At 40.1% G+C, this 13,562-nt stretch overlaps 1 protein-coding gene and 1 long non-coding RNA gene across 9 annotated transcripts in view; one reads left to right on the top strand and one right to left on the bottom strand.

Annotated features, from left to right (window-relative positions):
- The window catches only part of LOC147026683 (regulator of G protein signaling protein-like), a 171,864-nt gene extending 159,423 nt beyond the window's left edge, over window positions 1-12,441 (top strand). For all 7 annotated transcript variants that reach the window (XM_085882373.1, XM_085882372.1, XM_085882371.1 and 4 more), the window contains 5 exons: window positions 2,135-2,259; window positions 2,491-2,618; window positions 4,582-4,650; window positions 8,290-8,387; window positions 12,074-12,441. In XM_085882373.1, the coding sequence (XP_085738499.1) occupies window positions 2,135-2,259; window positions 2,491-2,618; window positions 4,582-4,650; window positions 8,290-8,387; window positions 12,074-12,109 (456 nt within the window). In that variant the 3' untranslated portion in view covers window positions 12,110-12,441. The remainder of the gene's footprint in view (window positions 1-2,134; window positions 2,260-2,490; window positions 2,619-4,581; window positions 4,651-8,289; window positions 8,388-12,073) is intronic.
- LOC147026682 (uncharacterized) lies at window positions 7-12,663 on the bottom strand. Of its 2 annotated transcripts, none has more exons than XR_015058463.1 (3): window positions 12,500-12,663; window positions 3,694-3,890; window positions 7-1,738 (listed from the first exon to the last, which is right to left on the bottom strand). It is a non-coding gene; the product is annotated as an uncharacterized LOC147026682 (long non-coding RNA). The 2 variants fall into 2 exon arrangements; XR_015058464.1 differs by having other exon boundaries at window positions 3,694-3,820.
- Window positions 12,664-13,562: the final 899 nt, after the last annotated feature.

The raw sequence follows: 13,562 nt of genomic DNA, 5'->3' as shown, positions 1-13,562 counted from the left end.
TGCTTTTGCCATTTCACTTTCATCATCACTGCATTTTTCATGTCTTCCTCTGCTCTTTGAATCCTTTATCAAAATAATCCATCTGATGAAACCACTGAAATTACCTTTCATTGTGTAAACTTCTTAAGACCTCTTAATCAGAGCTCGTGCTATGTTCCCACATGACTTTAGTATCTTTGTATACATGTGGCATGGAGTAAGGCTTACAGAATAAGCCCTCATGTACATGACAGACACATTGTGGCCCCAATGAAAATGCTGCATCACATGAATCACTTTAAAGCCCACACTTGGGATTTAAATCTTTATTACTTACTTTTTGCCACAGGTATATTTGGCAAATTAGATTGTTTGTTTTTTTTTGGTCACTTTTTTGCCACATTCAGAAGCTGAAATGGAACTGGTCTGGACACGTAGCAAGAAGAACTGACAACCAGCTGACAACAATAGTTTCAATCTGGCAACCTAAAGAAGGCTCTGGAAAAATCAGAGGAAGACTTTTTCCACTGTCTTCCTCAATCCCCAATCCAAGACCAAAGATTAGATGGAGAGGTGAAATTGAAAAATAAAATTGGAGTATAATGGCCTCAAATTGCATTAATTAGAACAGAATGGACCATGTTTAGGGAGACTTTCATCCTGCAGTGGATTGAATAGGTTAGTCAAGTCAAGACATTTTTTTTTATTCTTAATGTTTATTTATTGGACAGAAATCGAGGTCATGGAAGAGCTAAACGACTGATGACACCAGACTCAAACTGACAGAGGATCAAAGGGGAATACCAGGGAGACAAGGATGTCATGCATTCGTGGATGAGTAGCAGAAAGGAAAGGTGGAGGGAAAGGGGAGGGGGGTACAAGGGGAAAGGGGAAGGGGGGTAAGTTCAGCTTGAGTGCAAGAGAACAGGGATTGGTATGGGAGAAAGCATGAGGTCATGATTTAGACAGCACTCTTGAAGGACTGACTGGAGGGGGTAGGGAGGAGTAGCACAGAAAAAAAAGAGGAACAAATGTGTGGAGGTGAGCAGTGATCCTGGATTTAGCAGAATGGGGTTGATGATGGACCGTGTCAGCCCTGCAGAAATCTGAGGGGTGGGGGGTAAACATGGAAAGAGCAGAGGGTGCAGGACCAGAAAGGAGGTGGGAGAAGACTGAGAGACCACCTACCTGTCTGCAATGGCAAATTGATAGACCCATACATAAGTTGATATTGATAGGTGAGTCATAAGTCCCAGGACATGGCTTTAGCTGCTAATAATTTTTGACAAATTAAAATTTTATAATTACGAATTTTTGGTTGTCCGCTGCGCTTGCAGTCGAGTACATTTCCAGTCTGAAATGCTATTTTTCCCCCCAAATATGATTTGATTTTGACTGTGCTCGCTTTCCAAAATGCTCCATGAAGTCTTCTTGCACCTGTTTCATCGTCGTGTTTGTGTTTCTCCTCTCGTGGTACCACACCACTGCGACCAGCCTCTCTTCAATGTATTACTTGTATTATCTGAAAAAAGAAAAGAAAACAGTGTCAATAGATGGTACAAACAAATCTTGTATGCCGTGCCTGGGAGCGAAAAAGCAGCGAAAACCGTGCCTGGGACTTATGACTCAACATGTAGACAGCTTCATCGCAGGAGATTCCAATAATTTTGAAGGCCTTGGTTTCCACTGTCAAGCTGAGCAAGATGTGAGGCAGGGGAGCCAGCCCAGACATTTTCGCATTCATTTATGTCGGTTATACCTGCAGTCATATAATGGCTATAATTAACTCCTGACACAAAGAAAATTTTTTAGAGCATCAACATCAAACACGATGTGGAACACAAATAAATGTTTGGTGCACAACATCGGAGATAATGTACAAGATTTGATAAACCAGAATGAATAAATAAAAACTTAAATAATAAACCAAATGTAAGATACACAATTCTGTTTCAATGTTGTTCACTAACACACAAATAGCTCTGTAAATAAATATTCTCCTTCAATATACTTGCACTTGTTTTATATTTTTGACCACATAATTAGCAACATTCTCAGAAATGTGAGCCCATCAGTTAAGAGCATGCATTGTAAATCTGCATCGACTTCATGAATGTTTTATTGAAACACCCTAAATTTTTTACCTGAACACCAGGTGAATGTGCCGAATTATCAGGTGCGGATCGTATTGGAGGCTGTTCAGCATGGCACGGTGATGCACTCTCTTTTTCACAACTGCACAATATCGATCATCCCTATCCTTATCCCACTGTGGAGGAAGTACGTATGTGTTTGTGCAAACACACTGAAGTGTAAAATCTCACCCAGATGATCCTAAATCGACACAGTAGTAACCTAACCTGCCTTACACAGTAATAACCTAACCTGCCTTTATCCTTTGCATTTTGAATGAACCTTTGCTGATTATTATCACAAAGTCACTTTTGTCAATTTATGACTTTTGAAGAAACTGTTTGAAGACTTAGATTTCTATTGATGTTCACCATTCAGATACAGGGCATTAAGAGCTATGGAGGCCTACATGAACAAAAACCTCATACAGAACACGAATGCCATCAACTCCCTCAAGCCCAGACTAAATGAGCCTTGGGATCTATCTTACGCAAGTTCAACTGAAGGTGTACTTTCATGCAACGCATTTCATAATTGTTCTGATTTTTCATATTACATTAAAAAAAAAAACACGTAATTCTACATTGTACATTAACACCCAAAAAGAGGAATGTCAGGGAAAACAGTCCAAGAAGGTGCAAAGATGAAGATTCCTAAAACCAAAAAACCCCAAGAACACTTTTTTCAGAAGTTTACTGCCATTAATGCAGTGTCTTTTACACCACCTTATTTAACCTGTTAAATTAGTTATTTGTGCCTGTTGTTGGTGTTCTTTTTGATGTCCCTAAAAACAGAAAGTTTCCTGTTTGGAATGATTTTAAATTTTGTTTGACTGCAAGATAGCCAGACTAAAAAATTTACCCTACTCCTCTCTGCACATGCACACTTGGGATGACATTCTGTACAATTTGCAAAATTCAGAGCCAAAGTACTTTCTAAACTGCAGGTTCATGTTCCGATTCATGTTTCTACAGTGTTTAAAATATAATATTCAATTAAAATTAAGTAGTTCCTCGATCATCGACTGACGTCTGTAGACAGAGACAGACAGACAGACAGACAGACAGAGACAGAGTGAAACAGTTGCTTAACCCCACTTTTGCTTCATGCATTCAGGGTAATAAATGGCCAAGAAAAAGGACAAATGCAGGCTCTCCAAAGTCGAAACATAAAGCACCGGTCACCTTCTCTCAGGATGCAAACACCCATGTAAGAACAACCCTACACACAAAGGCATATTATAATCTATCGGCATATCCGCATACTTCAATATTCTGGTCTTTCAGAAGTCATCGAAACGTACTCCCTATAGAATGATAGATAATGAGGATGTTACATTCACAGAAGGACCTGACAATTCTTGCTGGAGTGAACAATGAAGACAAGACATTGTGAACAGATATAGTACTCAGGAATCATAAAAAGAAAGGAGGACATTACTAATTGTAGTATCAGCACCCAATGACTTTGGTCTAAATTATGCAAGGAGACCTAAAGCAGTCAAGTATCATCATCATCATTTTGCATGCTTTGTTTTGAGCAATGGTTTGCCGAAGCAGTTTCTCGGCGAGGGTTACAAACCTGGACGGGTCGTCACTCCAATGCAGGATACTCCACTGCGTGTGCAAGAATATGGAAGTTGGCCATGGTGCCGACGACTGCTCGGCCGTTTTGTGAATGAAACCATGGGATCTTCAACATCCACAAACTAATGCCGGCAAATAGGACATCCATGTTAATGTCCATTTGACAGAAGGCACACACATTGATGAATCGCCCTGCATTCAAAATACCAGGGTGACAGTTTATGGCTGGGATGAAATTTTAACCCAGGCTAGACAGCTTGGAGGCAAGTGTGCATGTTATATATCTCGCTAGGCTGTCCTGTAAATCCGGTGAACTATGAAGAGTTTTTAAAAAAGAAACGTGATATCTTGGAGACTGAAGAGAATAAACATCATTCCAAAAATAGTTAAAGTGAATGGAGTGATAAAAACAACATCATAGAGTTGTTGAAGGCAACATCATGAAAAAAAACAAATGAGCTGCAATTGAAAGCTTTCTGGGGTTCAGACACAATCCTGAAAAGGGACAATTCCTAAAGATTTTGGAAGAAGAGTGGGAGAAATGTATTGACCTAAAAGGAGGTTACACTGAAAAATACAAATTCTGACCCTTTCCACGTGGTTATTTTTCTTGTTGAGGTGTATAACTTAGTTACCACCCTCATACCTTATTTTACTTTGGATAAAATGTATATTCATCTTGCAGCTTTACATTTTTAACCATGTTCAACAATATTTTCATTATTTTGCATAATAGCACTTGTTTGTCATCTTCTTTTTTGACAATTCTCAAAAGCAGATATTTGAGTTTCAAAATAATATGGAAATACTGTATGGAAGATGGGAATAATTAAAAAGTTAATTCAGAGAAAATAATACGAAAATTCTTGGGTTTTTTTCACAGATATAAGAAGCCAGACACTACGATTTAATCTTAGCAGCGGTATTCAACTTATTCTTCCTTCATCATCAGGTACAAAAATGAATTTTCCATTTCATACACATGTCAGCATCCAACAACCTGACAAATTATTAGGTGTGATTTACTTACTTTACATTTCACGTGTGGTCATAATCTATTACAAGATCATGCTGTGCTGTATCGGCTAAAACATATTGTTGTGGAGTTGGGTTACAGGGGATAAGAATGTAGAGCGTATAAATCGTTGTTTTTTTTTTCCATGGTGCATGTTTAGCATAAGAGAGGTAAATTAATTGTAATAGAATACGAGTCAATATATGGATAGAAAGCTTTATAGATAGAGACAATATATGATGTCTCCCCCCTAATGCTTGTGTCTAAAACCGCTCATTCCATAATCCCCTTTTAATGTTTTGTCATTTGTCATCTGTCCTGAATGTGATTTGCATAGTCGTGGCCTTGCAAAACCACCGATGTCAATGTATTGGCGTGGTTCCGCCATTTTCAAACCTCCAGGGTGAGCCAAGAAGCTTCGGGGTGCAGGGCCTCTGCTTGATTGATGCCAGGCCTGACCCGCCAATAAGCAGGGAGAGGGCAGGGCCAAGTATCGTCAACTCTCGATTAAATTATCTCTCCCGCAGGAGAGATTAAATTCTCCCTCCCGTGATTCACTTGTACCTCCATTTGGAGTGCTCGGCATGAAGATAAGTCTGATGCGCCGTCTGATCACCCATGAACGCTCCAATTTGAGTGAGGTGGCGGTGCAAGTAAGCCCTTGATCCGGCTCAGAGCATGTGGGCCAGTTGGTTGATGTGACAGCTGTAACAATGTTTTCTTTTCATATGAAATACATAAATAGACCTGACAACACAAGCTCAATCATGGGTAGCTCAAAGGAAAACAATAGGTGTTGTCACTGTGTTGAGACACAGCTGCCATTGACCTTGCAGGTCTTGAACAAGATCCACATATAGCAGCAAAGATTCATTTTTTTAAAGCAATAGCTCAAGCAAATGTCATATCACTCTGACTTGCAACCAGGCCCAATGGCTCGACATGGCGAAAGACCTTGACTCAGTGGTAAATAGGGGCAAGAACAACATGGAGTTGAAGCCCCATTTTGGACACAAAAGTGATTGTTGTGAGTGAGGTTTGGGCCTTGTCAGGAATGAGAGGCAGAGCGTGAGGCTGCGAAACCAGGAACTGCAGCTTTTTTATTTTATCTTCTTAATCTCTTTCGGACAGGGAGTTTGTGAATGAACTTAACAATGCCAGAAGACTTATGCCTGACTAACAAGGGCCACAACAATCAGTCACCCCAGTCTATGAATAGCATGCTGTTGTTATTCATTCCCAAATGGAAACATAATCCACTGGGAAGAGTAACATCAACATCAACAATAACTTGGCTTTCTTGGGCACCCAGAAAGCCAAAACAATTTTCAAAGCTGTATTGCGGTTAGTGCTTGCGGTATCATGTTTCTAGGAAACCGTCTCTGGAGATGAATGAGTTGAGACCACAACTGTGGAATTGTCCATTGCTGCAAGACATTTTTTTTTGTATTATACAGGTGTTGAGGCTCATGAAAGAGCAAAACAGATGAACAGTTAAAATTGGACAAAGGGAAAACAGTGGGGTGACAATCAATGGATTCTCCACAGCACAAGGAGTGGAAATTGTTGAAGGGGGAGAATAGGATGTAGCAAAGCTGAGTAGTGAAAATGGGAGAGACCATAAGATAGTGGTGGGCAGCTATCTTGAAACCTTGTCGGGAAGAGTTTGCGACAATAGGCTTAGGAAAACATACAATGGTCTTTAAAAGTATTCACCCCCTACCAATAATGCTGTAATTAGATGAATTATGTAGATACAATTTTTCTCAATTAACTTCTTTATTCATAGTTGAAGAGATCAAACTGAACACTGTTGTAGTTGAAGAAGGTTACATGTCAGGAATACATGTAACAAAACGTATACATAATCAAAATTCACTGGTTTAAAAAGTATTCAGCCCCTTTGGTCAGTACTTGGTGGAAGCACCTTTTTCAGCAATGACTGCTACGAGTCTTTTTGTGTTGGTCTCAACCAGCTTTGCACAGTGAGATGGTGAAATCTTTGCCCATTCTTCACACGAAAATTGCTCTAGTTCTGCCGAGTTTGATGGGGATCGTCGATGTACTGCAATCTTCAAGTCTCGCCATAAATGTTCAATTGAGTTCAAATCAGGACTTTGTGACTGGGCCACTCAAGAACATTTATTTTCTTATTATTCAGCCACTCCAGTGTGGGTTTGGCTTTGTGCTTGGGATCATTGTCCTGATGAAATGTAAATCTCTGACCCAGTTTCAGATTCATGGCTGACTTAAGCAGGTTTTCATCAAGGATTCTCCTGTACTTTGCACCGTCCAGTGTCCTTTCCATCCTGACAATCTTGCCTGTCCCTGCTGATGAAAAGCAGCCCCATAACATGCTGCTGCCACCACCATGCTCGACAGTAGGGATGGTGTTGACTGGGTGATGTGCAATTTTAGGCTTGCACCAGAAGTAACGCTTTGAATTTCGACCAAAAAGTTCAATTTTTGGCTCGTCTGACTACGCACTATTCTGGCGCATGCTCCCATACCTGACCTGACCTGACTTGACCACAAAACGTTTCTCCACATGCCTGCAGTATCATTAAGATGCATTTTTGCAAACTCCATATGAGCTTTTACATGCGTCTTTTTCAGTAATGGCTTCTTTCTTGCCACCTGTCCATAGAGACCAGCTTTGTGAAGGGAACGGGATATTGTTGATTCATGAACACTGACCCCCATCTCGGACACAGAGCCTTGCAGATCTTTCAGTCACTGCTGGATTTACAGTCATTCTGAACCAGTTTCCTGCTTGCCCGGCTGCTGAGTTTGAATGGACGATCTTATCTGGGTCGAGTCTGGGTGGTATGAAACATCTTCCACTTCTTAATGATGGATATCATCGTACTCAAAGTAATAATGACTTGCTTTGAAATCTTTTTATAACCCTCTCCTGAACGGTGCTTCTCCATCACTTTATGTCTGACTTCTTTGGAAAGCTCCTTGGTCTTCATGATTGCCTTGTTGGTTGACCAAGTGAGTTGCACCTTCAAACTCCTTATATAAGTGGGGGAGCTTAATATTTAAGTTGAACCACTGATTACATACAGGTGGAACCTATTACACTTAGTTTGTCACCTTTCAAATAAATAATTTGTTCCTGAAATGATTTAGGGTTAATTAGGGAAATGGTTTGAATACTTATGCAACTGACAATCATCTGATTTTCTCTGTTAATCTAACTGATTCATATTTTATTTGCATTTTTTAGCTTTCTCACTTTGAAGTAGTTTGTAAAGACTCTGCATATTAAGATTGATTTGAAAGCATCATGAAATAAGCTCAGTTGTCATCACAATTTGAAAAGTTTGGAGGGGGGTGAATACTTTTGCAGGCCACTGTAGAGGCTGGAGATTTAATGCTGTAGTTTTGGTATTCTTGCTTTAATAGTGGGTTGCTCATTTCTAAAAGTGTTTGGTGGTGTCCAGTGATGGGTGGCAATGTTGTCAAAGTCAGCAGCTCAATATATTAAATAGTCTGATTGAACAATTTTTTTTTTATAACTTGTGTTATTTATGATATTTAAATGTGAATTGAATTTCTTTTATCTTACAGATTACAGTTTTCCCAGTTTTAAGACAGATTCACAACTTGACAACATTCAAACAAATACTTCAGGAAAAGAAGGCTTCAATATTAAGGAAGAGATCGAGGTAAATTTTAAATTTCTTCATCATCGTCGTCATCATCATCATGGAAGTTCAGGTTGAAGTATTTTTTACCTTATTTATTTATTAACAGGCTCGAAAGCTCTTGGAGGAGCAGTGACACAAATCACTTGTACATGCACACAAATACACGAGACAAAACCAGACGACTTTACACACAAACATAGCTGCTGAGATTGGAGAAAATGATGTCACTTTCCAAAGCACTCTGTGTATCGGTGATGTCATCCTTATGATGTTGCTTTTCTTTCTCAGCAATCAAGGAGGAATTTCCTCCTTTCCATGTATGCCAACCTTAGGGGTTTACAACCAAACACAAGGACATACAGTATGCTTAAAACCCAGACAAAATAACCATGTGGAATAAAACCCACAAATGTGAAGTATGTTTGAGCTCGTGTGCAAAGAGTAGAGTGTTGAAGAACGAAAGCTTGGGTGTGAATGGTGTCCCTGTAATGGAATTGTGAGAGCTTCAGCTTCTGTATTGTGCTTTTGACTGCAAAAGGATAATAGGATTTGATGCTAAGGATTATGCCAAGGAACTCAAGGACATTGGTGGCAGCATTTTCAAGCTGCAGTCGCAGATGACATTGACTTGCTACATTCCCACACTGACAGAATAGCAGGGGATACTGTGAAGGTACATTTCCTTACATTGGTAAGGTGCACGATACACAACAAAAGTATTGTAGGAGAAAAGAAAGCAATAATGAGCTTCAGCATGATGCATGTGATAAAATTAGCAAGCTGCAAATACAAATACTGTATCTGAGCTCTGAATCAAAGGATATGATATTTTAGATTTTTAGTCCACAAACATGACAATTGTAATCTGAGCTGAGTCTATGGGCATATCACTTTCACATCGCAGACAGGTTGGTGGTCTCACTGTCTTCTCCCGATTCGTTTCTGGTCTTACACCCTTCTTTTTCCTCATTAATCCTCCTGATTTTTCCTTGCTCTGCCCCTCCCCCCCCCCTTCCCACCCAGGTTTCTGCATGGCACACAAGATCTGCCAACAACCCCCTTCTGATGAAACTCCACACATCCAGAATCATTGCTCCTTGCAGATATTTCAAAGTCATGTTTGCACATTTGCATGTGCAGAAGGGGGCGTGGGGCGTGGGACGTGCACGCGGCGGCTACAACCTGCAGCAGGCTACAAGAGTGTAAGAGTTGGAGTTGCAATCTCCAACTCTTACACTCTTTTGATCCTCTTTTCTCCCACCTGTGAAACCAACTTCCACATTCTATTTAATCTCATTCTTCCCTCCAGGTTTTCAAGACAGCTGTTCATCATCGTCTCAGATCATCCCCCATTCAAAGCCATGATCTTTTCTACCCTCGTTAACTCTCCTCCTTAACTGGGTCACATAATGGTGACAGTGTCCGCTTCGAATCTGGGAGGTCAGTGGTTTAAACCTTGGCTGAGTTATCCTGAAGACTTTAAAATGGTACGTGCTGCTTCATTGCTTGACGCTCAGCATTTTAAAGGATAGAGCACGGACAAACAATGCTGGGAAGGCAATGGCAAACCGCCCAGTAAAACACTTACCAAGAAACTGTTGCCGCAGCAACAATGTTTGGCCAAAAAAAAAAAGGGTATGGTACATCAAAATAAACAAGCTCAAATGAGCAAAGATCCTCGTCCTCTTAATGATGCCCTCATAAAAATGAATACGACGTCATTGTGATGTATCAGGTTTGTGATAAATTATCTGTGCTAATGCCCGGCTTGATTCCCGCAAACAAAATTCAAACAGCTTGCCTAGTTTCAGAGATAATGGTATAGGCGATTTCCATTAGCGATATTATGACGTCAACTTTTTTTCTCGGAAGAATTTCCAAAATCGGAGATGGTTACTGCCTGCGCGTGGGCTTTCTGCATATACATGGCAAGTTTCACGAAGATCCGATGAAAACTCTGGGTTGTGAAACAAAAAATGTCAAAAAATAGGAATGACGTCATAAAAATTGATATGACGTCATAGTGATGCATCATATGTGCGGTAATTCATCTCTGCTAATGTCCTGTTCGATTCCTGCAAACAGAATTCAAAAAGCTTGCCTAGTTTGAGATAATTTTTTTAGGCGATTTCCATTAGCGGAGATATCTTGGAGGGATTTTCAAAATCGGAGATGGTTACTGTCTGCGCAGGGTATTTTTACATATATATGTCAAGTTTCAGGAAGTTTCGATGAAAACTGTAGGCTGTGAAACAAAAAAAGTCCACAAGAAGAAGATTAAGAACAACAACGTGAGTAAGACTTAGAGATCCTCCACGAGGATCTAAAAATAACTCTCCTCAAGCCCAACTCTTTCCAACTTTCCTGTTTTCCTTCCTGAGTTTTCTTCTATATCCATCTTGTCCACCCCCTGTGTCCTCCCCTCATCCTCATTCTTCCTCACATCCCTTATCTTTGAAGTCTCTCTCTATTTTGTCCTTCAAACCTGCGTTGGTATGTTTCCCCCCTCTCCTTCTGCTGTTCCATTTGTTCTGTTACATTCTGATCTGTTGTATGTTGTAGCTCTTCCACGAGCCTCGACTTTGTATACAAAAAAAATTCAATAACCACTATTGCACAAGTCGATACAAACTGGAGCCAGATCAGCTTGACCTTATTCCTTGCTCCCTCTGATGGGTGATTAAAAAAAATTATTCCAGGTGGAGTTCGCTTATAATTCAGATGTGTGGAGACCCTAAAACCTGAAAAATGTGGCACAACCATGCTAGTGGAGACAAGACATCAGGTTATGATCCATTTATCTTGCCCTTGCAAGATAAATGGGCTATAAACTTCATGCACATGACACTATTGAGCCCCAATGCGATTTTGTGGCTCAACAGGTTCATCTTCAGGCCCACTTTGTGTGCTGACTCCAAGCATGCATTCATCTGCAAGAGGTCCAACGGCATTAGTCGGTGACGGAAATACGCTTAAGTGGCAGAGCCGCACAGCGTTGGTGCATTTTGTACCTTGCTGTAAGGGTGTGACACTGTTGTGCCACACTGTAGAGGCAGGGCTGAGAGCCAGTGACTCCATGACAGTTTCAGCTCGACGGATTTAGATAGTGCTGAGACTGAGTGTGGTGCGGAGCTCGGCACACAGCAAAAAGATTCAGGGAGGGGAATGGTCAATGGGCCATAGTCATGCACAACTTGGTCAAAATATACTTCCAACGTTTGTGAATGAAAACTACATAAAAATATGTGCGCGATATCACTGCCTAACATCGTAAACTCCAGTTTGATGTTGTTGAAAGTCCATCCTGTCAATTTTCCAGTTCTTAGGAAAATAATAATACTTTTATTGAAAGTTATTATGATGCAATGACAACATGTGACAAAATATTAAAAGGTTAATACATTATTACTGTTTTTTTTAATACCATAAATTTAAGTCTGTATTGCAGTTTATACCAATGCAAACACTACTTGAGGTCACTGAAGGTTAGGTTCATTACCCACCTTCTTCAATGGCCTCGATAATAGAGTCCACACTGCCAATGTTTTGTAAATCTTTAACCATTTGCACAAGCTAGTTCACATTATGGATTAAAAAATGCAATAACATAATCATATACAACTTTGTATGGTTGCCTTGCCTTGTGAATGCATCTCCTCCCATACCATACCATTCCCTCCTCATACTCTGCCCCTAACACCCAGGAAAGATCTATCAGACCATCTCAGACCACGCCTTGAAATGATACAGGTCAGACGAAAAACAAGTCCATACGAGAGATAATCCATTCTTATTTTGTCAATTTTTTTTTTTTGGGGGCAATTACTTCTACAATTCTCCGAGCCAACCTTTTGAATACTATGAAAGCTGATTTAATGTCTGCAATGCACAATACATCATATCTTAAAAAAGACATCTTCCCTCATCAGTTATCTCTTAAAATATAGCAGTATGCAGTTAGTTAGTAAATGTATTCTTTCCATTAAGTTTACTCTGCATCTGTGCAAAATGTGTAACAAAAATTAAAAAAGTGTTTCCCATGTCAAATGATTTCAATTATTCAATAAAAATGGCAATCTATTTTTTGCTTTTCTCTGTTTTGCATCACAGAACGTTAATTCAATTCTCACCAGAGTATAAATGATAGTCTCGAGAAGTTGAAGATTCCATGAGAAGATAAAGTCTTGTCCAATGGGTAATTTGTTTTTCACTGCTGTGAGGGTAATTCGTGGATTAAACGAAACGTGTCAGAAAATGATCACTGGGGAATCTTATACAAATGTATTAGCTCCGCTACTAAAGGCCCGGTCACACCTTGACGTTTTAGCCAACGTATGCCGATTTTTGAATTTTTTTTCTAAAACGCTGGCACACGTTGAATACGTTATGGGTAAGTTTTGATAACATTGAGAGCATGCTGAAAAACACTGCCATACGTCGTTGTACGCTGGCTTTAAACGTTGTACTTTTTGGTTGTCCTCAAATTTTTTCATGCTTGAAATTTCACGACGTATGCCGGCGTATAACTCACACGTTCTGCTACGCTGGCCACAAGTTGTATGCACGGTCTGCGATCGTTGACAGACGTCAACACATGCTACTTGTAAGTTAATCATAAGTTGAGACATGCCGAGGTAATGTTTAGCGTACCCGAAACTTGTTTCTAACCTATGATTAACGTGTTGTTGGCACGTTACGCGATCGTTGCCACACATCGACAGACGTTACTTTTAAGTTACTCATAGGCTGAAAGACGTCGGTATAATGGATCGTCCTTGCGTCAGCGTCCACGGCCACGGCCAGGACACTTATTTGCAGCATTCTTCAAACTTTTCTTCGGCATGACGAGGATGTTCACACTTCGATGTCTAGCTTGGCTATGATTCCAATTGTCCATCGGCAGCGTCTATTTAAAATAGTCGAGTTTGAGCGATTTAACACGTTCAGAAGAAACGCTTCAAATTTCCAAACCCCAGCGTCAAAAAACAAAGGCGAGTGACAGCAATTTAAATCGTTCATTGTAAACAATGAAACTAGCTGAGTGGTACCGTTTAAAAGTCGTTGAGTGTAAAAAAAATCAAATTGTTGAGCGCAAGCGTCTACTTTCAATAGTGGAGATGCAGCCATTTAAATCGTTGAGTTTATCATTTAAATCGTTAAATCGTTAAACGCAAGGACGATCCATCATAACCC

Source organism: Eptatretus burgeri, chromosome 5 (genome assembly GCF_056783735.1).
Source record: "Eptatretus burgeri isolate ZD-2024b chromosome 5, Ebu_testis_v1, whole genome shotgun sequence".
Classification (NCBI taxonomy): Eukaryota; Metazoa; Chordata; class Myxini; order Myxiniformes; family Myxinidae; genus Eptatretus; species Eptatretus burgeri.
Note: the sequence above shows the minus strand (reverse complement) of the source record. Positions and strands in the feature narration are given on the sequence as shown.